This window comes from Lonchura striata, chromosome 10, assembly GCF_050655825.1.
Source record: "Lonchura striata isolate lonStrDom1 chromosome 10, ASM5065582v1, whole genome shotgun sequence".
NCBI classification, from domain to species: domain Eukaryota; kingdom Metazoa; phylum Chordata; class Aves; order Passeriformes; family Estrildidae; genus Lonchura; species Lonchura striata.
The window spans coordinates 8,067,365-8,095,255 of record NC_140712.1 but is presented as its reverse complement, the minus strand read 5'-3'; the positions used below and the strand labels follow the sequence as shown (position 1 = coordinate 8,095,255).

The following is a 27,891-nucleotide window of genomic DNA, read 5'->3' as shown; positions in this document are numbered from 1 at the left end:
AAGAGAAAGAGGATTTTCAGGTCCCACAACTTCAGGACACCTGAAGTCCCAACATATGAATTACACATTATTTTACCACGAGCCCTCTTGGCATATTGATCTAATAGAACAGAGCCCAGACTAGCTAGGAAGGGTGTCCAGAACAGGTAGGTTTCCGCTTTGGGCCTGGAACTGTGTCTGGTTTCAGATTCCCAAATACAGGAAAGACACTAATATGCTGGATCAAGTCCCGTGAAGGCCACCAAAAAGACTGAAGGAGCTCAGACACCTGACATAGGAGAAGAGGATGAGAGAAACTGGGGTTTAGGCTTCAGGGAAAGGCTAAATGGAGACCTCCTTGTTTTCTTCACTACCTCAAAGGAGGGCACACACTCAGAGGGGCAGAGTGATGGAATGAGAGGCCAAAATGCAAATGGCAAGGAGGAAAGTTCTGATTAGATATTAGGAAAATTACTTGCCCTGTGAAGGGAATCAAGCAGTACCACAGGGACCCAAGAGACAGGCAATCTCCATTCGGTGAGACAGTTGTCTGTGGATGGGACAGGGTGCTGAGCAGCTGATTGATGTTCTGCTCAGACTGGGGAGCTGGACCAGAGACCCCCAGAGCTTCCTTCCCATCCTGGTCATATCATGGTTCAGTGCTGCACCTCATCAGTGGAGAGAAGCCAGGATGGGTAGCTTGGGTTTAGCTCAGATGTGACAAGAAAGAGCCTGCTGTGGTGTTTGATCCTCCCCCCGACACGCAGGGCTTATATTCCTTTTCTTCCCTTTCAAGCTCTGAATGGTTCTTGTGCCTGTTGCCTGCTGAGACAGCTTCCTCTCACAGCATCTGCTCTCCCGTCAGTCTGCTCAGAGAGTGACAGTGCCCTCTGCTCCTGGCTCCGGGGGAAACACATTCAGCTGCTGGAGTCTGAGCCAGCCAGAAACGAGGCTTCAGACCTCGTTAGCAAAGCTTTCTTCCTCTGCCTGCAAATCCAGCACCAACTCACACAGTCACAGATGTTTTCTCACTCCTCTTGCACAATTTATCCTTCCCTTTCCCATCCTGCACCCTTAAGTTCCTCCCTTTCTAAAATGACAGGCTTCTTCCTCCACTCCGACAACAAGCACTCACCTCTGGTTCTTCCCCAGATATTAACAGAAGGTGCCAGGGGAGGCTCTGGCAGAGAATGAGCACAATGGGCTTTCTGAGAAGGTATTTGGAGAAGGATTCTTCCTCTCAAGCCTGAAGAAACAGTCTACAGGGAACACAGCAACCTCCAGCTGTTTGAAGAGATTCTGCATCAGCCAGAAGTGTCATCTTTAGCTATGGGAAAGTGCTGGGGTTAATTTAATGATCATTTTTATTAGCTATGTGTGTCGCAGAAGTAATAACTCTGCAGCATACATGTGCCACAGAGCTGCTGACACATACTCAGCCAGAACTTTCATTTTCAATCATTTATAGATATATTTCCAAATGCCTAGCTGGACCCTGGAGAAAATAGGAAAAAGAAGGGTCTGTGTGATCTCAGACAGCTGAGGAGAAGAGCACAAAGGAAGGTCCTATGCTATGCATCACCTTTCCTGTATTCATGGAAGGAGAGGACCAGTCCTTGTTGGAGCAGGGATTGCTCTGGGTCAGATTGAGTGGACAGGGTGTAACAGTTTTTCCTGCCTTTGCAGTGTAACTATCCCATTCTGCACAAAGGAAAGGACATGGAGGGAGAAAGTCTTTCCTTGATCCACCAGTTGTGTTGGGTTTGGCTTTTTTCCTACCACCTTCTTCCCCACTGTTATAAAAGAAAAGCAGCAGTAAGAGGTGCATCCTTCAGCCTTACTTAGTTCCTCTGACCCTATGGCACAGCTCAGCCCTGCCCTGAGTTCCATGGGGCATGGATCCACAAGCACTTGGCCACAACTGCTTCTCTCTGCCATCCTGATGCCCCTGTTTGTGCCCTTCCATGCTGCCTCCTGGGAGAGACATCCCTGATGGCCTCGCTTCCTTGGTCAGCCCATAGCTACAGGATAGAGAAATTTCAGCGTCAGAGTGAGCGTCTCTCACAGCCTCCTCTCTAACTGGTCCATGGTCCCCCTCATGCTGAAGTCCTGGTCCCCATCTGGCACCATGGGAACCTGCTTCCTAGGACTATTAACACAGGGAGAAGCCAGCCAGATGCAAATTTGTCTGCCCTGAGTTCATTACTCCAAGCTTTGTGTCACACTCTGTCGGAGTCCAGGACATCCCTCTGGCTGCCCTGGATGGCTCAAGCCCCTGGTGGGGGTCTTGGAGACCTTGGCAGGAGGTCAAAAACATCTGTGTGTCTTCAGTTTTAGCCTGTGGAAGGCTCTCAACTGTGGATGAGGAATTACAAGTCACAAGGGTTTTAGTAGTGTGATATTTAAACTAACACAGAGTAGAAAAATATAATTTTGGGGTTTTTTTAGAATGTAATTCAGGGGTACAAGGTGGAGGAATCTGGGCGTGTCCTGGCCTTTTTCTCCTTCTTCTTGTCCTCCATGTCTTGCTGTGATAGTGACACTTTTCTACGGGTTTAAGGTAGGGACACACTGTCCAAGATAAATGTTAGGTATTGGTAATAAATTGTAAACATAGTATATGCAACTTTTGATATAAAAGGTGAACACTGCCCGAGAGGGCATGCAGAATGTTATGGCCTCCTTGCTAGCCAGAGCTTAGTATGTCAGGGAGAAAATATTATAGATAAGAAGAAATAAACAACCTTGAAAGCACAACTGGAAGCATTCCAAGACTCCTCATTTAACTGCATTTGGGCTAGGGAAGCAAAGACTCTTTTAGGATCTCTCTCTTGGGTCCACAACACTCCCTTCCCAATCACTTTAAAGTTCTTTGGGAATGATTATCAGTCACTCCCTGGCCACCCTCTGTCCTCTCTAGTCACCATTTCCAGCTGATTTCCTTGTAGTCCTGATGCCTCTGAAAAGGTGATGAGAATTGGGTTAATGAGCCTGACCTTGCCCTAACCTTGCAAGTGGCAGGCTCAGCACAGCGCTGTGGATGGATCTCCATCCGTCCCTTCTTTCCCAGAGGGGCTTGTGCAACCTCCGGAGGGCTGGCCCAGCGCCACTTCCCCTGGGGCGCTCGTGATGCCCGGCCCAGCTGGCGGGGACTTCTCGGAGGAAGGGGGTTCCACACACCCACACACCCACCCCGGGAGTGCTGGCTCCACCATGAACCTTCCGGGCCGTGGTCCCCAGGAGAGACGTGAGTGCGGCTGTGGAGCCTGGGGGGTGAGGCTGGTGGGCATGGGGGTGTGGGCAGGGGGCAAGAGCGGCTGTGGGGATGACAGCACGGGTGATCACAGGGGGACGGACAAGGCCACCTGTGGGGACACGGTGAGGACACCAGTGGGGATGTGGATGAAGACAGCTGTGGGGATGGGGTGGAGGACACTGGTGGGGCAGGAGGTGAGGACACCTGTGGGGATATGGGCGTCTCTACCCATCAGGGGGTGGAGGACAGTGTGGGGAGGAGAGGAGGACATCTGTGAGGAGACGGGCAAGTATACCTGTGAGGGGTGGAGAGGGCACTGTGGGGAGGAGGGAGGACACTCCTGGTGAGTAGTTGAGGTTACCAGTCAGAATGGGGGCAAGGATGCATGTGGCGAGGGGGCATGGATGACTGTGGGGATTGGGTGAGGTCACCAGTGGGCATAGGGGTGAAAACACCCGTAGGGAGGGGGTGAGGATATCTGTGGGATATAGACAAGTACACCTGTAACGGGTGGAGTGGGGTGGTAGGCACGGGACGACGACACTACAGGGAGGAGGGAAAGACACCCGTGTGAATGAGGGTGAGGTCAGCAGTGGCGATGGGGAAGCCACCTGTAAGGGGTGTGGGAGGGGGGCGGTCACCAGTGGGGGTGGGCGTGAGGACACCCCTGGGGAGGGGGAGAGGTCGCTCGTGGGCATGGAGGTGCGGGCATGGAGCCTCGGCATCCTGGCCAGGGGCGCGTCCTGCAGGGGCCCGTTGGAGCGGGCCAGACATGCGGGGCCGGTCCTTGCAGAGCCGATCCGGTCCGGGCCATGCGGAGCCGGCCCGTGCCGTGCCGCTCCGTGCGGGGCCGGGCCATGCGGAGCCGATCCGGTCCGGGCCATGCGGAGCCGGCCCGTGCCGTGCCGCTCCGTGCGGGGCCGGGCCATGCGGAGCCGGCCCGTGCCGTGCCGCTCCGTGCGGGGCCGCCGCGGCCCCGGCGCGTGGCGGCGCCGCCCCCGGTGGCGGCGGGCGCGGGGCGGGCCGGGAGCGCGGAAGTGCGGGGCCGCGGGGCCGGCGGCAGCCGAGTGCGGGCCCCGGCCCGGCGCCGCCGCCCGCAGCCCGCCATGGGCCGCCGCGCCGGCTGAGCGCTCCCTCGTCCGGGCCCGACCCGCCCCAGCGCCGCCGTCCCTCGCCGCAGGTGCCGCCGCCGCCTCCCGGGGACTGGAGCCGCCGCGGGGCCGGCCGGCGGCCGCCCGGGCCGGGGAGGAGCCGCCCGAGAAGCGATGCAGGAAGGTGAGTGGACACGGGGCAGAGTAACCGTGCCAGCCCCCGGGCACTTGCGAGAATATCCACAAGAGGCCCGTGTCATCCATCCACCTACCCATACTTACATCCGTCCTTCCATCCCATCCATCCACCCACCCACACACCCATCTCTCCATTCTCTGGCCACAAGAGCATTCCTGCTCTTCCAATCTTCCCTTCTTGCTGGGATGTGTGTCCCTCTTGCAGCCCCCATGCCTGCCCGCTGGGTGAGAGTGAGTGTCTGCAATGTTCCCACCTCCACCTGCTGTTTCTCCACAGCCATTACCATAACCGAGCAGCCGGTCTCTGTCTCTGTCCCGGTGGGATACTCCTTCACGCTGCGGTGCCGAGCCCAGGGACATACCTCGCTGCAGTACCAGTGGTTTTGTCAGTACCAGGTAAGAACGGGGCGGCCCTGGGTATGGCACCAGTCTGGGTCCCTGCACACAGTGGGGGAGCTGAAGGAGGGGAGGAAACCAGGGGTTTCTGCTTTTGTTGCCCTATTGCCTTCTGCTGCCGGCAGTGAGGAGGGGATTGCTGCCCACTGCCTATGTTTTCCCTTTAGTCTGACTACTGCCTGGTTCCTGGAGCAACCAACCAAGACTTGCCCATCATTGCAGAGCAGACCCAGCTCTACACCTGCAGAGTCAATGACCTCCACAGGAATGCTGTCTTCTCCGACTGGGTGAAAGTAGAGGTCCATCAGTGTGTTGCCAGAGGTACAAGCTTGTCTTTTACCTTCTTAATGTATTATGGAGTCACAGAATGTTTTGGGTTGGAAGGGACCTTCAAGCTCATCTTGTTTCACTCCTTGCCATGGTCAGAGACACCTTTCACTAGACCATGTTGCTCCAAGCCCTGTCCACACTTACCTGCACCTCATGCTTGCCATGTGTTTCCCAGAGTTATTCTGGGTATTGGAACTGGAAGAACCTATCTGGCTACTTCAAAGTTGACCAAAAATGGGGTGTGGTTTTCCTTAGAATGTTGACTGTACCTTTGTCAGGAAAGGGCGAGGATCAGGTTTGGGAAGCCAGAGGCAGGGTTTGGTGTGGCATTTACCATCATAGGCATTGCTCCCAAGGGTTCCATGCTCCCCAAAGAGAAAGCTGCAGTAGTGAGGGTCGAAGATGGCATTGTTTGCTGTCCCTGTAGAGGGAGGACCAATTCTGTCTTGCTGCCTTGCAGGTTTGCCCCCTCGGCTGTGGCAAGGAGAACCAGTCATTGTCCTGAACCCCAGGGAGCAGCGGGTGGAGGTGGGGCAGCCGCTGCAGCTGCAGTGTGCTGCCATGGGGGTCCCAGCCCCCAGCTACCAGTGGTACCGCAATGGGAACCTGCTGGAGCAGCAGAAGAGAAAAAAGCTCTGGGTAAGGTTTTCTGGGGATAGTACAGGAGCTTTGGGTGCTGAGGTGGGTAAAGGGAGAAGCTGATTGCAGAGTTATGAGAAAGCCCTCCACGTATCACCCTGCTGCTTTGCTGGCTGGCTGGATGACTCTGTGTGAAGGGGGAATATGTGTTATGGACTTCTTTCAGAGTTGTGGATATTCCTCTAAGAGGTAACCAATCTGTAGATGCGTCAAGGGCTCTCAGCACATCTCTTGTGCTCTTTTATGCAGAGACATAAGAACAGTTACTGTCTGTGTGTAGAGAGGACTGTGGATTGATGGAGCTGTGGGAATCCTGTCTGCCTGCTGGAGACCTATAAGGAAATGTGGTTGGTCCTGACAGAAGAGAGTCAGGGAGGCAGTGGAGGGGCTGGCTTTATTTTGTGTCTCTGGCTGAGTGCAAATCAGTGCTGTATTCTTGAATCAGGAAAGGAGATTTACTTCCAGGGCATCACATGAAAGGCAAAAGACAAGACATCCATCCTCTTCTCAGTAGTGGTTGATGGTATTACAGATGGTCTTAGATGGTTTTACATGGTGGCCTTAGATTGCAATTCTGATGGGAAAGTTCAGTCTGGGCACTAAGGAGAGGTTGTTTTCGGAGGTGGATGGTGCTGCGTTGGAGCCAGAAAGGTAGCAATGTACTTGCAGGTGTTCAGGGCTTGAATAGACAGACCTGTGGCCACCCTGACTCAGTGGTGGCTCTAGTCCCTCTCTGAGCAGGATCCTGGAGAACCACAGTCCTTGCCAGCTGGTACTGCTCTGGTTCTTGTCCCTGTTCTGATTCTTCGTGAGGTAAAGTCTCTGCAAACAGCAGGAAAAATACTTTTTATTCCATGAACACAGGTGCCTTTGACAGATCCTGGCATGGGGCTTCAGACTTCGACCATAAATAATGTGATTAAATTTTTGATCTGCCTAGATTGCCCACACCAAGGTCAGTGACTCCGGCACGTACCTCTGCTGTGCCTCCAACAGTCGTGGAGAGCATTGGACCAACGCCGTGGACGTTCACATCGGTGAGCAGACCCACCCCACATCCCTTTGCTGCATACCACTTTGTGTGAGACATAATTAGAGGGGACAGAGGAATTTGGTGCTCTCTAGAGGTGCTGAGCTGGTGAATGAGGACTGTGATAAACAGGATTCCTTGGTGCTGGGGCTCTGAGGGAGCAAAGGGAGCAGTGGCTGGAAAAGCCCCTAAATGCAGGATTGTGCTGTCTGTCAGGGATGCTGCTGGGCCCTGTGGTGGGTCAGACACCTGCTGTGTCAGGGCTCAGTGCTCTCAGCTGCTCTCTGCAGACCTGCCAAGACACCATGCCAAGGTGCTGCTTTCACAGTTCCAGGCCAAATCACAGCGGGTTCCTGTGGCCAAACTCATTTGCAGTCTCGCTGACGTGAAGGGATGTGCTCAGATACAGGGCTGGAGAGGATGGTGTTCATTTGGGAAGATTCAGATCCCATGGGCTGGCAGCTCAGGGCTGATGCTGTGTGAGTGATGATGATCCCAGGGAGAGGATGTGTTCCCAGAGCCTCGGGCATGCTCCACTTCTGGCTGCTTTTGCCCTCTGCCTTTATCTTATGTGAGGCAGGAATAGCTCAGGCTGGCTTTGCTGGCTCTTTACTCCACCTAGAGATTTTTCTATGCCATAAGCTTCTTATCCTGCCTTTTATACTGGCTTTAAAATTTCTCCAAAGTGCAAATTGATCTTGCGCAGCCAGAGAGCACTCTGCTTGCCTCCTCACAGCTGGTGAAACAGATCCTGGGGGGAACAGACAGGACACCAGATTGGCTTGGGTTCAATGTATTAGTGCTGGGGAGCTTTTACATGCAACAGGTGCCTCTGTCAGAGGTAGAAAAGGATGTGTGGTTTTGTTCTGCAGCTTTTCAGGCATCTCTCATGCATCAGCAACATTGGTTCAGGGGCCAAATGTCTTCAAGACCCATGAGAATTGTGCAATTTATCCCTAATTTCTTCTTTTAGAGCATTTAGGGTTCTAGAATTTTCCGCTGGACTGGATTGTAAAATTTATTTCTGATTGAAATAGGAAAAGCTGGAGCTGTTGGCGTAGTAGTGATTTTAAAAGACTGGAGGTGCTCAGGCAGGAGAGCTTGTGGACCAAAGTGAGTGGCTTTTCTAAGCCAGAACTGCTAAAACAACAGGGAAATGCAGAGCAGGGAGGTGAAAAACTCAGGGAATATTGTTGCAATCAAAAGCAAACAGGGCAGCTTCCTCTGCACTGAACATTTATGGGGAGAAACTCTTGTTTTGGAGCTTGTATTGACCTTGAGTCATTCTGTTTCCTTTACTTTTGCTGCATTGAGGTAGCAGGTGAGTCATATCAGATATGAGCTTCTTTCTCCATGTGACCCTCCTTCCTTGGTCTGCCACTTCTCCAGGCTTTGCTTCCCAACTGCTCAGGATGTCATGAATCAGTCTGGATTTCATAAATCCTCCTAACATCAGACCAGTGTCTTTAAGGTTAGCAGTCAGGCTATGAAGGAGTTGCCTGAGGAATGTTGCTTGTGCAGATCCTCTGTGTGTTTGTTCCAGCTGTGCATTGTCAGGGCTGTTGGAGCAGAATTCAGACCTGGCACTGGGTGCTAGGCCCAGGCTTACTGAACCCAGGTTTATAACTACCCTCTTTCTTTCTCAGGTACGTGTGGCTCTGGAAAGTTTTTTGGTGAGTACTGTCACCTTTTCTTCCTGAGCAATTACTCCCTTAATTAAAAGCCAGGCTCCAGGGTGGATGGGAGGACAAGGAATGGGAGTGCTTTTTCTGCAAAGACTGCTTCAAGCCTTTATGACCACATTGCTGCAGGTTCTGCACTTTTGGATTACAGCTGTACAGCATAAAATGAGTCCCATCCCCTGCCAAGCCCTGATCTTTTTCAGCAAGTGGAGTAAGATTATTCCTAATGAGTAACTGAGTCTTAAGTTCTGTGCATGCCAAATTACAAATGACAATTTATCCCTACTTGAAATACTTCCTCAGAGCAGAGCAAAGTTCCTCACTCCCACCACCACTGAACAACATAAATCCCATTTTTTTACAGTAGGAGGTGGGATTAAAATCAAAGCAGGAGCCATGGGTTTCTCTCCTTCAACCCCTTGAGGGAAAGGACCCCTCAGCCTGGCTCAGTGAATCCCCCTCCCACACACCACTGACATGCCAGACCCTAGGGCAGGTAGAGCAGAACCTTTGCATTCCTGGGGTTTTGGTTGTCAACTGAAAACTTTTCAAGCTCTTTTGTCAAAATGATAGTGTATTTTGTTGAAGTGTTAAGAAAGATGAGGGTTTTCTGGAGGGTGCTCCAGGCTTGCAGCAGCCTAGGGTCTACCCTTGTTGCCTAACTCTTTCCTCAGACTGCCCATATCCTCACTCCAGCAGCAGGAGGTGAGATCTTGCCTCCTGCTGAGCACTTACAGCTCTTTCACTTGCTGTTTGTTTCAGCTACAGGCAAAATAGCACTTTTGGTGGGCAACAACCGCTACCAGCACCACCCCAACCTGATGGCTCCCATGAGGGACGTGTTCGAGCTGAGGCGTCTTCTGGAGCATCTGGGCTTCCAGGTTGTCTCCCTGCTGGATCTGAACAAGGCTGAGATGGCAGCAGCAGTCAGTCAGTTCCTGCAGTTCCTGGGGAAGGGAGTCTATGGTAAGGCCGAGCCAGCTCAGCCACCTGCCCGTGCCGAGTCGGGATTGGGCAATTTTCTGAGCAGCTGTTGAATTAAAAGAGAAGAAACTGAACATTGCTGTCTCAAAGGAGACCTGCATTAGTACCAGGCTTGGCAGGAGCCCTTGGATAAGTGTAATTTAGTTTTGGCAGGTTATAGTCAGGCAAAGTTGGTGTTTCCCCAATGTGTGGCTCACCTCCAGTCCCAGCAGCATGGGCTTACACTGAGTTTTTGGGGAGCCAGTGCTTCCAGTAGTGAATGGGAAAGCTGGTTTTGATTTTTTTCTTGAATAAAAGAATTGAGGAAACTGACTGATTGCCCCCCCCGCTGCCATGTGTGAGGAGGGGAGCTCCTTTTGGGCCCTGACTGCTGCATCTGGTCATGATTTCCTTGTTTCTCTTTCCTGAAGGTCTAATTTGGGCCCCTGACAACCCTTTTGCAGAAGAGCATTCCAGCTGCAGGTGGTTTTGAGGTTGGGCTTTGTGCTTAATTGTGCACTGTGCTCAGAAAGGAAGTGTTCCTCAGCCACAAACCCAATCAGCAGATCTTGTGGATCTTAAAGCAGGTGTTCAGATTTGGTGGTGAAAGTAGCATCTTTGAGGTCCCTGAGATTCTCACAGCATGATATCCTGAAAACACCTTGCAGGTGGCTTTGTTTGCTTCCAAGCCTCAGTGTGAGGCTTACATGCCCGCTGAGTGGCACCCAGGCAGTGAAAGTCAGCGTGGGCTGATTCCAGGCTGGCATTCAGCATGAGGTTGGGAGGTTGTGTAATGGATGGGGACCTGGCCACGAGGTAAATGCTGCACAACCACCTTGTTCTGGGAAGCACTGACTCACCTGGGGAGCTGAGCTGGTGAGAAGGGCCATCCATGCACAGTGCTCCATCTGAGCACATCACCTATGGCAGCATATTCCCACGGCTTCACCTGCAGCTTCCTTTTCTTGTTGCTCTCTGAAATCTCCTTGTATCCCAGGCTTTACCTCTGCCAGGCCAGAGTCATCCCAGCTGCCATTCTTACCTTCTATCCATGGCATATGAGGACCAAAAGGCATTTTATCCATGGCCCTTACTAAGCACTGGAGAGAAAAGAATGGTTGGAAACAGCAAACCTTTCATACTGTCATGCCTTATTTAAACTTTAGAGCTTCTCTGCATTCGTGGCCTCTGATCCTTCCTGGCAAAATTGATTTTGTGTGCTGTCAGGAAAAACATCAACAGCTGAGTTGAGTGTTTGGGAGGCAATGCCTGCTTAGGTTGAGGTTTTCTTAACAGCTCTCCAAGGCTGAGTGGTGTGCTGTTCTTTGAAGACAGTGAGCCCCAGTGTGGGCTGGATCCAGCAGTGATTGAGTTCAGGATTTTTGCCGCATTCACTGGAATCTTAATGGAGTGGTGGGACAGACTGAGTGCTCCAGTTGTGGTGGGACAGCAGCTCCAGGAACAGCTCAGGCAGCCTGTTAGAGCCCCCAGAGGTGCCTGTGACAGCCAGTCCTGTACACCCATGTGTGTGTTGGACATGCTCCTGTGGCATCCTGGCATCCGTGCTTGAGGAACCTGGAGGTGCCACCTCCTGTGTAGCAGCCAGCAGAGCTGAGCTCAGGAGAGCTTTGTGTAGACACACAGGAGGAGGAGAGGACTGTCTGGTGAACATGAACCTCCATGGGCTGGTGCTGATTGCCCCTTGTTATATGGTCTATGTTGATGAGGGCAGTTGGGCTTTCTGGTCTCTGTACCTGTCCCTCCAGGAGCTGGAGGCTTTTGTGAGACTCTTCCACATCTCCAGCCCATGCCAGCAGAGCTCCCAGGCCTGCATCCTGAAGTGTTCAAAAAACAAGTGGATGTGGCACTGCATGATATGGTTTAGTGGGCATGGGGAGGTTCAGTCCAAGGGTGGACTTGATGATCTCGGAGGTCTTTTCCAGCCCTAATGATTCTATGATCCAAAGGTTTGTCCAATTCACTGCATGGAGGTGGTGGATTATCAGGCTGCTTTTCCTCCAGATCTCATCTTAGAAAAGCTGCATAGAATTTTTGAAGGCCCCTGAAACATCCTCTAAGTGATCTAATTATTCCACCCTCAGGCAAGTGAGGAATCCCCGTGGATGTTATTTTGAGCATCCTAAAAAGTCCCAAAAAAAAAAAAAATTACACTGGAAATGCAACGCAAACAGAAAATTGTGAGTGGAATACTAAGAATACAGAGTGACGCCTTTATTCAGCTTCATGCTGACATTTCCTGCATTATAAGCAATGCTTGGAGCTTCCCCTTTTTAATTTGGTACTCAGAAATTTTTCTGTCATGAGCAGTTCTGACTCATACAACATGGGAAGAACTCAGAATAAAACATCCCTTTCCTTCTCTGGGCAAACTGTTGATTTTCTTGTTCAGGAGAGATTCAGTCCGGGAGAGGTTGGAGAAGGTGCTCAGGTGATGTGAAACTCACCATTTTTCATTTGAACACGAGTCTTTGTGGTTTATATAGCATGGGGAGCACTTGGTGGTACATTCATGTACTCAACAAGACCTCAAAAGTCGGAGGATTTAAGGAGTGAATCATTCATTGTGGGCTTTCCTGTTAAATTTCATCTTTTTCCAAGCCTCAGTGATGCTGCCTCGTAACAGATGTCATCACTTCCCTTGCATGTACAGGCAGAAGGACAAAAGCCACCAGTGCTCAATTGCTCAAGGGGCCCAACCTGCATCTAATTTTTCTAGAAGGCTTCCTGTTTTATACTGTTTTCTAGTCTCAGGAGAGGGTTTTGTGGCTCTGATTCACAAGTTACGAAAGTTTAAAGCTTCTGCAAATCAGAGCCTGCTGTCTCTGGCTGGTGATCCACCAGAAGAGGAACCCAAATCTCATGGGCATCTATGAAAGTGGCCATTTGAGAAACTTTCCACTGTCCCCTGAGAATAGAAACCAGAGGTAACTTGAGGTCTTTTTGACTATGAGATCATGTTTTCCATGCTTTCAGCCCTTCAGCTCCTGCCCCTGTTACTGCGTCCATGCGGAGTCACACCAAAGTGATCATCCTGCCAGGTGCAGGGGCAGGAGCAGTGGAAGAAAAATAGAGGAGAGGTTACTCACTGAAGTGTGGGCTTTGGCAGTGAATCTGAGTGAGGAATTTCCACTGCTGTTGCCTCTTAGCTGCTTTTTCCCATTTCTGACCTCTCACTCTTCACTGTCCCCCAGTTGTAGTAACACAACTCTCTGTGTCACATTGCAGAGCTATTTTTAACCTATTTCAATTCCCCAAATTTCACCAACCAGCATCCCCAAGCAGTGGTATTGGTCCTGGGGAGGGGTAGCCAGCCACTCTGCAGCTTCCTTTTGAGAAGCTCCAGCCTGCCTGGGGATCCCTGTGCCAGCCCTGCACTGCACACGGGGTTGGAGAGGAGCCCCAGCTTAGGCCATGCCAGGTTCCCCAGTGCTGGCTTCCCACCTGGATGGCCCTGTGGTGCCATCTCTTGGGAATGCAGAAACCATTACTAAGTTTCATGTGCCTAAGAGTAAAACGCAAAATTCATGTAAGGTTTTGGGCTTCCCACGGGCATCTTTGTGAATCTGACTCCTCTCCTGCCTACCAGGGCTGGTGCCTGGTTTGAGGTTGTTGAAGCACACGATCCTCATGTTCTGGACATCTGAAGAACTCATCTCTCTCTGTGTCTGATTTTTCATCAGTTTATAGGTGTGCGAATACAGGCAGACTTTTGAAATTGAGAATGTTTCCCATCACCTAATCAGTTGTTAGTCTCTCCAAAACTGGGAAACTGAGGAGCTTCTCATTTTAATGGCTGTTAATATATTTTCCATCCTCATAAAATCCTTTTCTGTTGCCTTGTTCCTTCAGAGAGCTGAGGACTAACCAAAACATGGTACAATAGTGAAATGCAGCCTGGCAGGTGCTGAGCCTGGACGTTGTAGCACAGAGGGTTTGGAAGTGTGTAAACCCAGGGCTTTCAGGAGACAAATGGTGCAGGAATCCACAAGCACAGGAGAGCCTCTTGGGGCTGCTTCCAGCATTAATGAAGGGAATAAATTGGGAAAAAGTTGAAATTGTGAGGTCAATGTAGCTCCAGTTCCATAGGTGCTACTGGTCTAGGTTTGCCCTGCACCAGTGTCTTTCCAGGACAGGAGGTGGGACATGGCCATGGGGAGCTGGTTACAAACCTGCAGGTTGGTATCATGATTGATCCTCTCCTCTCCCTGTTCCCAGCTATATTCTACTATGCTGGGCATGGTTATGAACATCTGGGGAGGAACTACATGGTCCCTGTTGATGCTCCACAACCCTATGCCCCTGAGAACTGCATCAGCGTGCAGAGGATCCTCCAGAAGATGCAGCAGCAGCAGACAGCCCTGAACATCATCCTGCTGGACACCTGCAGGAAGTGGTAGGGGCCTCTTCTCCCTTCCCCACCTGGGCTGGGCATTCTGAGGGCTGGGGGAAGGGAGCCATCCTCAGCTGTGGGTTTGGACAGCCCCCATGGTGCTGCTGAGCCTCTGTCACAGGTTATTGATCTGTGCCATAAAATCAACCACATTGTCAGGTGCTGCAGGGTGTCCTGGGGGATGGGTCAATCATGTATTAGTGCAGAGAGCATCAGCCCTTGTCTGAGATCTGCTGGAGAGAAGGGGCTGGAGACCCTCCCTTGGTTTTTTGAGGTGAAGAAGCCTGGCAAATACAGGCAGGTTGCCTCAAGCCTGTGGATGGGTGGCTTTGCCTGGCATAAATTGTTGTCTTAAACTCAGCACAGGGTTTGTCTTTTGTGTTTCAAGCCTGACCCACCTAACCTGATCTAGCTGATTGTGTGCTCTCCTGCTCCATATTTCCCATGTGCTCAGGCTGGGAGTGTTCATTTCACCTCACTTCTCCTGGTTGCGTTCTTGTTAACATCTGTGAGAAGAGTGCAATGTGACAGGGAAAATATTTTAAGCCCTGCTACTTGTTTTTTGTTGGGCTTAAATCCTTCTGAAGTGGTCATGCTGTGAAGCTGCTGCTGCTGAGGTCAGGGATCAGCATTTTCCCACTTTCTGTGGAAAACCCATCATCCTCCCTTGGCCTGCAGACTTCTATCCTGCTGCAGGAAATTACTACCTGTCCAATTTCAGCAGAGGTGGGTGGACTATTGCAGTAGAAGCTGTCATTAGTTCATTTATTTCAGGCTCCTGAGGCAGATTTACAGGTCAGAGAGGACGTGGAGAGCAAATGTAGGAGTATCTCTCTCTTTGTGCTGTGGTTCCTGCAGTAAGAATTGGAAAGACAACAGCGCTTTTGGTACCCGGAGAAAGCTGCCAGCCCCTGGAGAGATGATAAATTTTTGATGCCTTTCAGCTGCAGTGATGGGGCTGCTTGCTTTAAATAGCTTAAAGCTGGCTATGCTGGGACTTGTCCCACAGCTCTGGAGCAGGATCTTGATGTCCTTTGATGCTGCCCTGAGCCCCCCAGAGTGGAGCATCCCTTTCTCCCTTCCTGCTGAGAGCAGAGTGTGTTGCTTCCCTGGCACACGTGGCAGTGCCTGGTTGCCCTCCCCAGTATGATCAGAGACAGGGGATGGTTTGCAGCAAAGCAGGAGCACCTGGCTGTCATGGATACTCTTCTGGAGCTGGGCTGGAGCAGCTCTGGGCTGCTGCTGTGTTGGGGAGGCACTGTGGGGGCTGCACAGGGACCACCAGTGCAAGTGTTAACAATCTGTAAAACAGCTTTTGAGATGCTGTCTCCTTCCCTGGCATTGCCATTGGTTCCTTTGCTCAATGGAGTCTCCGTGGTGCTCTGGGAAGAGGATGCAGTGTGAGATCTGATGTTATATTTAGGCAAAGTTGTGCAGCTGGTTTTCTCTCTCCTTCCTTGGAGTTCACACCACCTTTTTTCCACAGCAAGCACAGCACTTCATGCAGTGGGTGTTATCCCTGATCTTGTGGGGGCAGGAGCTCTCTCCTGAGCTCATTTTTTCTCGAGAAGCCACCATTTCAGCTCAGGAGAGCACCTGGATTTCATAGCTGTGTGTGTTAACCCCACTGTGTAAAGCAAGACTCCAGGGCCTCCTTTCCCAGCTCCCTCCTGGTCAGAGTGATGCTGCAGGTCTGTCAGCAGATCATGCATGAAGCTGTGTCTGTGCTAAGAGGGAGCTCACCCAGAGTTTCTCCTCACCCTATGTGCTGGCACCAGAAATGCCAGGGTGGTGAGAAACACATCTCCCTTTGCCAAGTGGGAGCAGATGCTCAGCCTTAGCAGGGGAGGAATCAGAGCACAGAGCCTGTGTGTAGCCTCATACATTTATATACTGATTTTGGGCGGATGTGATTGCCTTTTCCAGGAATTCCCTGATTTATCCTAGGATCTGGAACCAAAGATTTCTGCATTAAATTAAGAGCAATTGAAGAGCAGATAAATCTCATTATTCAGACTTAGAAAGATGTTTCCTTTCTCATATTTTCTCTCTGTAGGACAACTTACACAAGCCAGTTGAATTCTGCCATTGAACATCTCCAGACTGTGCCACCAGCAGTAGGTGACATGCTGGCTGCTGGCCTTTCTGCTCTCCTTAGTGTGCCAGCTCCAGCCCCAGGAAACTGTGCTGGAGTTAATGCTGCCTCTGTGCCTGGTTCTTTTCACTGTGTGACTGGGAACAGCTCCAAGTCACTGGTGTGAGCTGGAGGCAGCCTGTCCCCACCCTGTCAGTCTGCCTGCAGTCAGATGGGCAAAGTTTAACTATTCAATGCAACCAAAATATCTTTTTTGTTGGAAATCAGATCCTGTCACCATGGATCTACCTGATTTTGGAAATAATAGGGGCTGTGCCCATTCAGCTGTATCTAGACTGAGGTGCCAGAACCAGTGTTGGGCTTTGAGACTTGTGTGTGTGTCCTGATCCAATCTCTCAGGGAGATCTGGGGTGTGTCATCCATAGCCTGCTTTGGTTCCCTGAGGCAAAGGTGTGTGCATGGTCTGGAAGGGCCCCGTGGGGTGTCCCAGACCCCCAGCAAAGACACCTGAGCCATAACCATGGTGCTGTGCACCTCTGACTTCTTGAGGGACAGTTGTCCATTGTATGTTCTCTGCACTGTGGTGCTGCCTGGAGTTGTTAAAACTCAGCCTCTGTGGGGAGGTGCACCCACAGCTCCAGGTTGTACCACAGCTTCAGGCTCAGGGCAAGGAGAGCTCACCACTGCAGAAAAGTCACAGCTGGACAGACCTACTCCTTTCCCTGTAGTTTGGGTTCTTGGTGGGATTCCCAGCTTTAGTCTCTCTGGTTATGTCTGAGGTGAGAGTTGATCCTACTGCCATCCCTAAGAGATGGACATGAGGAATGTGTGGGATTTGTCCCCTCCAGCTGACAAATGTCCTCAGCTCTGACTTGTGCCTTTGCCTCCTCTGCAGGTACAACCCAGGACGTGCCTTGTCCCAGGTGCAGCCACTGGAGCCCTGGGGAAACACAGTCTATGGCTATTCCACGTAAGTGACCCCACCATTCCCACAGCCTCTCATGGGGCCAGGCTGGCACAGCCCGGCTCCTCTCATCCTTTCATGCACGGAGGCTGGAGAGGCTTTCATTTCCCTCTGCCTCTCACCCTGCATCTGCTGGCTGTGCTGTCCAGGCACTTCTGTCCTCTCTGCTGCCATCAGCCTGTGCTTCAGTTGAAAGTTGTGCGTGAAGGTGACATCAACTCCTGTCACCTGTTCTTCAGTGGATTCCCCAGGTGAATGTCCCATGAGCAGCTCACCTAAAGCTTCCTGAGATGCTGGGTGTTATTTACTGCTCCAGTGCCAGTTCCACTGGCTTTTCACCTTTGTCACCCACCTGGGCTGGCAAAGGAGACTGTGCTGTCCTATCCCATTCCCTTCCACTGCTTTTTCCTATCCTGTGGCCTGCCCATCCTTTCTGGGGCACAACCAAAGCGCTTTGTGTTATTCCTTGAGAAGCTCACTCTGACCCAGCCAATAGAGCCTGGATGGAGTTGGCCACCCCAGACTGACTTGGACTTCATGCCCAATGCAGAACTTCAAGGACTCTGAAGAAATATCCTTACTCTTGCAGGAGTGAAGATGCAGAGGCCTATGAATTGCAGGATGGGGAGTTCAGCTCTGGGATCTTCATGAAATACCTGAAGAAACACATTCTGCAAGAGAAGAAGGTCACACACATGCTGGAGGATGTGTTAGAAGGTAAGAGAAGCTAGAAACCACTCGCTTCAGTGGCAGGGGTGAGAAGAGACAGCAGAGACTGTGTGGCTCCACATCACTCCATCCCATCCCAACCCATCCCATATCCCACCCACTGTTCTTCCCTAAACTCTAAATTGCAGACTGTGTGCCGTGGGAGCTTTCAGTAGCCTCTGAGCAGGATGGAGATGAACTCTGGATCCTCATAAAACAGGAAAGCTGGGCAGGACAGAATGCACGTCAAACCAATATGATTAATGCAACGTTCTCCCCTTTATTAGTGAGAAGATGGCAATTTATATACACTTCCACATAGTTTACAGTTTACAAAGGCACTCTGATTGGCAAGCTAACATTGTTTACCTTTGCCTTAAGGTGGTCAGGCTTTTCACACTGCAGCTCTATTCTAATTCACACTCAGATAGCTCATTACTTTGTAGTTACCTTAATATAATTTCTAACTGCACCACAACTAATTTCTTGCTGCATCAAAGGCTCCTAGGCCCCACCATGGCCGCTTATCAGGAGCCTAGTCTGAGGGGTAGCTCAGTTCTCACTCCAGACATAAATCATGCCCTCTCTCTCTCAGAAATTCTGTAACATGGAGACATTCCTGTAGGGCCTGAAAGGCAGGGAGATCAATAAGGAGCCTGGAGTGATCCTTGTGCTTCCCACTCTTTCCCACAGACATTGGCCGTGATCCCCTGGTCACTGGGAAGCAGGTGATGGAGATCAGGCACACTCTGAAGGAAGCCCGGGCTCTGACGGACCCCGTCTGTCCCTCGGGAGCGGCCGCTGAGCTCTGGGGACACGGCCAAGGTGAGCCATGCTGGGGGTGCCTGTGGCCCTCAGGGACTCCGCTGTGCAGGGAGGTGTTGACAGGAGCCTCGGAGGAGCTGATGGTGCTGGAATTTCCCTTGCAGAGCTGCCGAGCAGAGCGGTGACCTTCCCGTGTGGGGCGCGGGTGAAGCTCCGCTTCCTCCGGCTCTTCTCCAACCTGATGTTCGTGTGTGCCCAGCCGCAGCCCCCCCTGGCCCACGTCACCGACCCCCAGCTCCTGCTCCGCCAGCTCGCCGTGAGTGCTCTGCCCGGCCCTCCCTGGGCTGCTTTCCCCGGGTCACAGCTGGGGAGGGTGGTTGGGCTGAGTCCTGAAGGCTGGGAACTGCCTGTCCCAGGTGGAAAAGGATCCCCTCCTCTGCATACACCTCTTTGAGGCTCCTTCCACATCTCGGTGGATTCCCTGCCTTGCTTCTTGAGCATCACAAATAAAAATTGTCAGCAGTGTGATGCCTTTAACCAGTTATCTCTCAGATTGATTTCTGGCCTGCCTGATTAAATTATTGCATTTAATCTGATTGAGGCCAAAGCTATTCTGTTTTCAGTGTTAGCAAGTAGGTCTGGCTTTTTGACTTCTTTAGCCTGCTTTGCTAATATATCTTAATGCAACAATATATTCCTTCCCAGTTGAGCTTCCTTGAACACTTTCTCAAACCTTTCTCCCAGACCATGTGCCCAATGTGGGCTTTACTGATGGTCTCCATGCCACTTGTACAGATTTAATTTGCTGCTCCTTTCTGTAACTATCATCTCCCTTGTTTTCTGTAGTCCTCCTCCCGAAGCGTAGCTCATTTCTGGTGGATTTTTTGGCTCTTGTTTCTCGTGGAGGGACACTGCTCCTCAGCACATTGGGGTCACTGATGCAGCGTGGTGTATCCAGGAGGTTTGGAGCCTGATCCTGCCCATTCCTAAGCTCCAGCATAATTTCCCCTTGTGAGCATCATGCATGTGAATTGTGTCTGTGTGTGTGAGCATATATTTGTGTGCTTTGCCCCACATCAGTTACTGGGGGGAAGGGAGACCCAGCTGCCTGCTCCTGCCTCTGGAGCTGTCTCAAGAGGGATCAGGGGGACAAAAGGGGGCACCAGTACAGCCAGATCCCTCTCGTTGTCCTTGTCCATGGTGGAGCTGGCTCCAGTGAGCTCCAGTGCTGTCTGCAGAGGCAGCAGCATGTCCTTCCATGACTGTCACCTGCCCCACCTCAGACATGACAGCAGCCACCACACCCCTATGGGATCCCTGAGATGCCCATGGGGGGCACTGGGCTCCCTCTAGGATCCTGCCAGCACTTTTGGGGGATGCTGAGGGCTGCTGGGGGCTCCCCTAAACCCCACGTGCGAGGCTGAGCTGCAGGAGCTGGAGGCTGAAGGCCAACAACACCAAGCTGAATGTGAGGTTGTAAGCCCTGGGGAATGATCCCAGAGAGCTGTTTCATTGAGGAAGTGGGGAGTGTAGGAAATGGGAGTTTTTCTACCATTTGCCATGTTCTGGTTATCAAAGGGACTTAATTGGGCTTGATGTGGGCTTGCCAGGAATAATTACAATGGAATTTTCTAGCATTGATCCATTTTCTCTAGTTGTCCCATATTCCCTCCCATCCTGTGTCTTGCCTGACTTCTATTTTTACCTGACAAGCACTGTCTTTAGAGGGAGTGGCTGCTCTAGCATATGATCCAAGACATTCTCATTTTTTTTTCCTCTGTACTGTTTAAATCCTTACTTTTTAAAAACCTTTATGTTGGATCTCCTTGTTTTCCAGACACTTGATCTGGAGATGTTTGACATAATGGGCTTGCCAGTCAACCTTCCCCCAATTTATTTAGAATATCCCTGGTTTTGGGCCAGCTAAAACATGGTGTTTCTGAGTTCTGGAAAAAAGCCAGTGTCACTCCTGCCTTCCAGGAGGACAAGAATGAAGATTTTGGGAGCTACAGGAGGGTCAGCCACACTGTGATCTCTGAGAAGGTGACAGAGCCAATAATCCCCAAACACAAAAAGGACAAGGAGGTGACTGGGACAGTTAAAATAGATTGCAAAGGGCCTCCATGCCTGATAACCTGATGCTTTCTGCATCAAAGTGACGAGCTCAGGGGACAAAGTGAGGGCAGTGGGTATTGTTTATCCTCCATCTATGTCCAATTATGACTCCTCAACGTAAGAGAGACATGGACATACTGGAGAGACCCTGGCAAAGGGTCATGGAGATGATGAAGTGGTTGCAGCACCTGTCCTGTAAGGAACAGCTGAGAGAGCCAGGGCTGTTCATCCTGTGGAAGGACAGGCTCAGGAAGAACTCATCCAGGTCTGCAAATACCTGCAGGGAGGGTGCAAAGAGGAAGGAGCCAGGTTCTTCCCAGTGGTGCCCAGTGGCAGGACTGGAGGCCATGGGCACACACTGATGGACAGGAATTTCCACTTAAAACTAAGAGAAAACTCTCCTTGGAGGGTGATTGAGTATGTTTGGGCTTTTTGGAAAATCAGGGCTGTGGCATTAGGTTTTATTTTCACTGATGTGCTTATTAAATACACAGATCCCATAACACCAAGTGTCTCTGCAATGTGCTACAAAGCAGATTTTTGAAGGATTTGGATAACTGAAGGTACAATTTGAGGCCAAGGCTGTTATTCAGCAGATGCAAGTTCCTGCCCGTGAGCAAGAATAAAAGGTAGCGTCAGCATGGGATGGGCAGTGAGTGGAGAACTAGTTCTGGTCAGAGCCCAAATCAGATGAGGCAACAAAATTGGGGCACAAACCCATGGCAAGGTTGCAAAGTAGGGCTCTGTGAGATCCTGCCTGGCTCTCCTGGCTGTTGCTGGAACGGTGGGTCCAGTTTCGGGTCCATGCTTCATGGAAAAAAAGTGTGCCAACTAAAACACAGACAAAGTAATGAAATGAAGGAGCAAGGCAATTGTAGTTTAGGCAAGAAAGAAAAGCAAAAATGTTAATTTTATGGGGCCTTGAAATCTACAAAAAGTTGTTTCCAACGTGGAAGTAAGTCATGGTTTGTATAGCAGAGAGGAAGTTCCAAAGTGGAGATGACATTCTCCCTAATCCCTGATCTAACCCTACCCCTGCAGTGGGAAGCCATTCCCCTCTTGTCCTGTCACTCCAGGCTCTTCTCCAAAGTTCTTCTCCAGCTCCTGGAGCCCCTTTATTCTCTGGCAGGGGCTCTGAGGTCTTCTGGAACCTTCTCTTGTCCAGGTGAGCACCCCCAGCTCTCCCAGCCTGGCTCCAGAGCAGAGGGGCTCCACCCTCAGAGCATCTCCCTGGCCTCCTCTGGGCTCTCTCCAGCAGCTCCACGTCCTTCTGCTGCTGGACCCCAGGGCTGAGGCAGCTCTGCAGGTCAGAGCATGTGCTGGAGGATGGAGCTGGCTGGACACAGCAGGGCTACACCCTCCTTTGTGCAGCCATGCTGCCAAAGCCCTGGCAGCAGCATCTGGCTGATCTGCTTCCTGCCTCTTTGCTCTCCATTCTCTGGCTTGATCTTCCCCAAGCTCCCTCCAGTTTATCTTTCCTGTAATGAGCTGCCAAGTGCGGAGATGGATTTGGCTTTCTCTTGCACTGAGATAAATGGTGTTTCCTCAGCCTTCAGTGACCTCCAGTGACCTCCTGTTCCACCAGCCTTGCATACAGGGGTGATCCTGACGCCTGCAGATCCTGGCCAGCATTTGGAATCCAATGCTTTTCCTTAACTCTCCTGGCCAGAACCAAACCCAAGCTTTGGCTGCTTCCAGGCAGCAGTTCAGGGAAGGCCAGGAGGATTTCCTAGAGCTTCTCCAACTTCTACCTCCCCAAATATCCTAACAGCCTCCTTCACCAGCATGCCCAGTGCAACTTCTGCTAAGGATCACACTGGGACGGTTGCCAGAACTAGATGACAGAGGGAAGCCTTCTGGAAGGGGCTGTTAGTCTGTGGTCTGACAGACCCATTCTGGAAGGTTCAAATCCAAGGCAAGAAGGACTTGGTCACAGTTCCAAGGCTGCCAGAGCTCCAGGAGCACTTGGACAATGCTCTGAGGCACAGGGTGGGATTGTTGGGGTGTCTGTGCAAGGCCAGGAGTTGTATGCAATGACCCTTGTGGGTTCCTTCCAACTCAGGATATTCCATGATCTGTGATTTCATAAGGCCTTTGTTCCCTTGTTTCTTCCTGGGGTGTTAGTGGCTCCACAATTCAATCGGTACTGAAGAGGAACTCATAGATGGTGCTGTTTTGGTTCAATGTGAGTAACTTGGTAAGAATTGGCAGTTCTGTAGATGGTGGGGGCCTAAATCAGCACTCAGAACAACTCAGAACTTCCAGCTGTGCCTTTGGAAAACTTGCTCCCTCCATGACACACGGCTGGCACTACAGTGGTTGTGATACCAGCTGGTGCTGCCTCCTGCTCTGCTGCAAATCCCAGTGTACCCCATTTTTCACAGTAAGATGTACTCAGGTGTAAGTGCAGTTTGTGGTGGTTGGGAGTGGGGCTGCAGCTCATCCCCAGTGGGTGCAGCTGTGAGCAGCACTGACAGCAATGAGCCATGGAGTGCCCAGAGGCACTGCCCAACCACCAAAGGGAACAGAGGGCACACAGGGGCACTGCATCAACATGAGGGGCATGAAAGGCTGGGCTGAGGAACAAGGAGGGCAGGTGCTTGCAGCCTTCTGAAGTGGTGTTACTGTGCATGGGGTGAAGCTTTCTGGAATTGTATGGTGATGCTCTGTGTATTGTGGCCATCTGGACTGTGACATATGCTGAGTCACTCAGAGTCTTCTCACTGATACGCACAAGGCAAGTGTGTAGAACCTCTGCATTCCTGTTGCTTTCTGTAGTACTTCCATCAGGATACTCAGCATTTCCACCAGACAATATGTTAATCAAAGCCCTGAGCACATGTTTGATGGGCAGTTGTGCCTCAATGCTTCATGCTGATGCTGAAATTTCCTTGCATTTCCCCTTGTTTTCCTGACCCAGGAGACAGATGATGTGGCCATCCAGAGGGAAAGCTGTCTGGACCACGTGGAGACTTTGCTGGCCTCTGTGTACAAGCGGGAGGAGCTGGACTGTGTCTTCCAGCTCTGTGCACTGCAGAAAATTCAGGTAGAGAATAGCCAGGTGCAAATTTCCCCAGCTCTGCACTCTCACAGAACTGGCATCCCCATCTACATGGCTGGAGCTGGATGTGCCTCTCTGACCACGTGTCAGTGTCCAAATAGGAGCTTGTTGATCTTCAAGGCACAAAAACCACCCTCTTTTAGAGAATCACAGATTGGTTTGGGTTAGGGGAGACCTTAAAACTCATCTCATTCCACCTCCTGCCGTGGGCAGGGACACCTTCCACTAAACCAGGTTGCTGCAAATTCTGTCCAACCTGGCCTGGGACACTTCCAGGGATGGGGAAACCACAGCTGCTCTGGGCAACTTGTGCCAGGGCCTCACCACCCTCACAGGGTAGAATTGCTTCCCAATATCTGATCTAAATCTGTACTCTGGCAGTGGGAAGCCATTCCCCCTTGTCTTGTCACTCCATGCACTTGACCCAAGTTCCTCTCCAGCTCTCTTGGAGCCCCTTCCAGTGCCTGAAGGCCAAGTCATCTTGGATCCTTCTCTTTTCCAGGCTGGATGCACCCAGCTCTCCCAGCATGTTTCCATAGGAGAGCACTGTCCTTTCACCTCAACTTTTTCACCTGAGCAAAATCTTTCTGATTTACAATCAGGCTGCAGAACCCAACTGTGGATAATCTTTGCTTTTATGTTATCTGTTCTGCCTGACTTTCCTATCAAAGTTGACCCATAGCAGCCTCTGCTGAGAGCAGAGAGGCATGACCAGTCATGGATTGTTCTATTTTTCTCTGCTGCCTGGCCAGGAGGCTGCTCTTTGCCCCATTAATCATGGGGAGGTCAGACCTGCCCAATTATTTCAGGTGGAGGAATGTCTCACTAGGCTGTGTGCTTGCCTGAGAGATGAGTTCATGGGCTGGCCAGGATCTCCAGTCATCAGAATAACACTGCCAAGCCTGATCCAAGCTGTGCCTCTTTGGCAGACTTCAAAACACCCTCGAACTATTTAAAGACCATGAGAGAAGCAGAAGTGCTTGTCTCCTGGCTTGTTTATCCTCAAACAGCAGTATGCACCTTGTTCATTCTTGGATTTTTATTCCTCCCCTAGCACACAGCCAGTGGATCTTACACCAAGTGCTGCTCTGAAGCTGCTGCCTGGATCTGCCTACAGCAAGTTCTGCTTGCTCTGTACGTGATGTGCTTCAGCATATGGCAGTGCTTTCAGTTCTTGATTGTTCCTGGAGCTCTTTTCTGAACCTTTCCCTGTTGTTCTGCATTGCTTTTAAGTGCAGACAGGAGACCTGGACCAGGCATTGCCTGCCAGAATTTTCTTGTTCCTTTATATATCTCTCTGCTCTTTACAGGTGTTTCAGGCACAGTGCCGTGCTTGGGGTCTGTTTTCTGGGGTTTGACTGCCATGAATGTGGTTATTCTCTTATTTCTTAATCTTTTATAAAACTCTAAAATAGTCTAGGGTGTGAGTAGATCCTATGGAGCACTGCTGGTTAAAGCTGTTGGCTTTTACAGTGTGAGGTGTGTTTTAGTTCATAGAATCCCAGAATGGTTTGGGCTGGAAGGGACCTTAAAGCTCATCTCCTTCCACCCCCTGCCATGGGCAGGGACACCTTCCACTAGATAAGGGTGCTCCAAGCCCCATCCAAGCTGGCCTTGCACACTGTAAGTGGTTCATGCTTTCCTGTCCCACGTGCATTGGTCTTGGCCGTGGTGCAGCTCCTGTGCCCACATCCCTGGGGTGATGCTCGCAGTGGCAATTCCCTGATGGAGCTGATGAGATTCCCACATAGCCTGATTTCAGCAGAGGTCCTGAAATCCAAAATCCACGGGTGAAGCCTGCAGGTGTAGTGAGCTCTATGAGTATGTACAGCCCATTTTCTCTGGCAGTAGTGTTGCTCCATCATGCCACAGCATGGGGCTGTGAGCCTGCACAGCAGCCAGCCGAGGCTTCTTCCTGGCGGCAGCAGAGCAAAGCTCTGCTTCCAATCCAATTCTCCCATTCACTTTGTGTTCTTTGTTCTCCCCTTCCAGACAGATGTGGTCCTGCAGTTGGATTTGCATTACACCCAGCCCGGCACAAAACAGAGGACTTGTGAAAGCCTGCAAACGACTCTGCAGAAATCCCTGCTGAGGCAGTTTTTCAGCCAGAGGGACAACTGGCAGCGAGCTCCTGCCCACACAGGCAGCGTGTGCCCGCAGGACATGCTGGGGCTGGGCACTGACCCAAAGGGCTCCCCGGGCACTGACCCCAAGGGCTCCCTGGGCACCGACCCCAAGGGTTCCCTGGGCACGGGCTCTGGCCGCAGCTTGCCCAGCAGCAGCCCCTCCAACTTCAGCAGCGAGCCCGAGGAGAACGACGAGAGCGACCTGGGCGAGCTCTGCTTGTCACTGAATCAGACTGGCCTGGGGCAGGACAGGCCCTGAGCCTCAGCCTGGGGAGCTGCTCTTTTCACTGAGGCCTTGATTTGAGTGCTAAATCTGGCAGAATCCATCAGCTGCTTCCCAGCCTTGGCATCGCCCTGTCTGAATGAGGCCAAGGCTGCTTTTTTGGAAAGGTTTCTCCTATCTGCGCTCTGTGGTGTGCAGGGCCTCAGTTCCCACTGGGAATATTCCCAGTCCCATGGGAGCGTTGGGATCAGTGGGGAGTCATTGTGGTGTCTGGCAGGGGACACAGCCACCCACCAGTCATAACACTGCCAGGCAGAAGTGGTGTTGCTGCCAGGCAAGGGCACAGGCTGGTGTTTTTTGCCTGAAAACAAATGTTGCTGCATTGAGTGTGATGAGAAGCCACAAACACTACAGACCCCTCTAGCTCAAATCCCAGCCATGACTTGCTGGATCTCCCCAACCTGTGCAAGGGACACAGGGCTGCCCCAAGGGAACCATGTGAAACAGTCTGGGGTCCCAGTGTGGTTTCCTTGCCATGCCTGTGTCAAGGCAGGTGTTAAGTTATGCATTTATGTAATTCTGAAGCATGTATTTATAATGGAGAGTGGGGGGGGGGGGCAGTAGCTGGCCACGAAAAGGAAGGTCAGATGTTGCATCCAGTGTTTGTTTACATTGGAGGCTGGTGTTGCACTGGACCAGGAATAGTGTCCAGGCAGGTGCAGACACCTGCCCCTTCCAGCATGGTACAGGGGCATTAGAGGGTGTTCAGCCCTCTGCAGTTCTGAGTTCTTCTCAGGTGCAGAATATCCTATGGGAGAGATGGAATGTACCAGGATTGAGAAAGGATAACCTCAGGAAAGGTTTTATTAGTGTAAATTGTTTTGTCTGTGTGCTGTGGGTGACCCCAGGCACTCTGTGGAGAGGCACAGGTGGGCAGGGCCCAAAGGACAGCCTGGGTGGGCACAGGGCCCTCCCTGACTGTTTCCCTAATAAATGTTTGATAAAGATTGTTCAGTAAGGGCCAGTGACCCTGGGGAAGTGTGGGGTCTCATCTTTGGCGGAAGGTTCACTTTGGAGTTCAGAAGCTGCCAATGACCTGATCCAGCTGGCTGAGGGCTGGACCAGAGACCACTGGAGATCCCTGCTGGCTGCTGTGGCTCTGTGCAAGAAAGAGGTTGGAGGGCAGAACTTCTTGAGAGGTCAAGGGCAGCAGGGTGGGAAGAATGCCTGTGCTCTGTCTTGCTTTAAAAGAGGGTTGGAGGCAGAACTTTCTCAGTTTGGCTCTCCTTCAGTGATGATACATCCCTGTCTGTGGTGTCAGTTGCAGCATAGAAAAATCTGAAATGTTGCTTCCAGATAAACCATTCTACAAGTACTGGAAACCTGTCCAAAGAGAACAGAGGAGGCTTTTATTCTTCTCACAGTGAGTAGAGCCAAGGGAAAGAAGAGGGGCCCCAGCTGGCTGCAGACTAGAAAGTCTCCTAGGAAAAAAAAATTCTAAAGCTCAAAAAAAAAAATAATAGATTCAGGGGATGTATTTTAAATAAGATGGCCTGATAGAGAAGCTAAATGAGAAAATAATAAACTTATTTCAGGATGAACCAAAGATCAACTCAACACCAGCAGGCACTGGGGACAGGTCAGTGGGAATGGCTCAGCAGGCATTTGGGAGAAGCTGGGGCTCTTGTTGCCTCTGAGGATTAATCACACCCTCCTGTGCTGTTGAGGCACTGAGGCATGGCTTGTTCCTGGCTCACATTATCGTACCAAGTGTCATCTAATGTGAATGTTTATCTCATTCAAAGCAAGGCTGTTTATTTTTTCTGAATAAAACACTATTGGGTGTTTTTAATGCACAA

The 27,891-nt window shown here is 51.2% G+C and overlaps 1 protein-coding gene across 4 annotated transcripts; it reads left to right on the top strand.

Annotated features, from left to right (window-relative positions):
• Positions 1-3,207: 3,207 nt before the first annotated feature.
• Positions 3,208-27,891, top strand: LOC110483917 (mucosa-associated lymphoid tissue lymphoma translocation protein 1 homolog). Of its 4 annotated transcripts, none has more exons than XM_021554169.3 (15): positions 3,208-3,226; positions 4,416-4,510; positions 4,802-4,920; positions 5,088-5,241; positions 5,711-5,889; positions 6,830-6,926; positions 8,563-8,592; positions 9,364-9,567; positions 13,801-13,978; positions 16,966-17,040; positions 17,624-17,751; positions 18,436-18,567; positions 18,672-18,823; positions 23,543-23,668; positions 25,676-27,891. In XM_021554169.3, exons 2-15 carry the CDS (start codon positions 4,501-4,503, stop codon positions 26,066-26,068), a joined length of 1,977 nt encoding a protein of 658 aa, XP_021409844.3. In that variant the 5' UTR covers positions 3,208-3,226; positions 4,416-4,500; the 3' UTR covers positions 26,069-27,891. The 4 variants fall into 4 exon arrangements, 3 of the variants coding, with proteins under 3 accessions (XP_021409844.3, XP_085444758.1, XP_021409845.3); XR_014957582.1 differs by lacking the exon at positions 3,208-3,226 and having other exon boundaries at positions 4,384-4,510; positions 25,676-26,138; positions 26,183-26,323; XM_085588632.1 differs by lacking the exon at positions 3,208-3,226 and adding an exon at positions 24,738-24,817 and having other exon boundaries at positions 4,384-4,510; positions 25,676-25,917.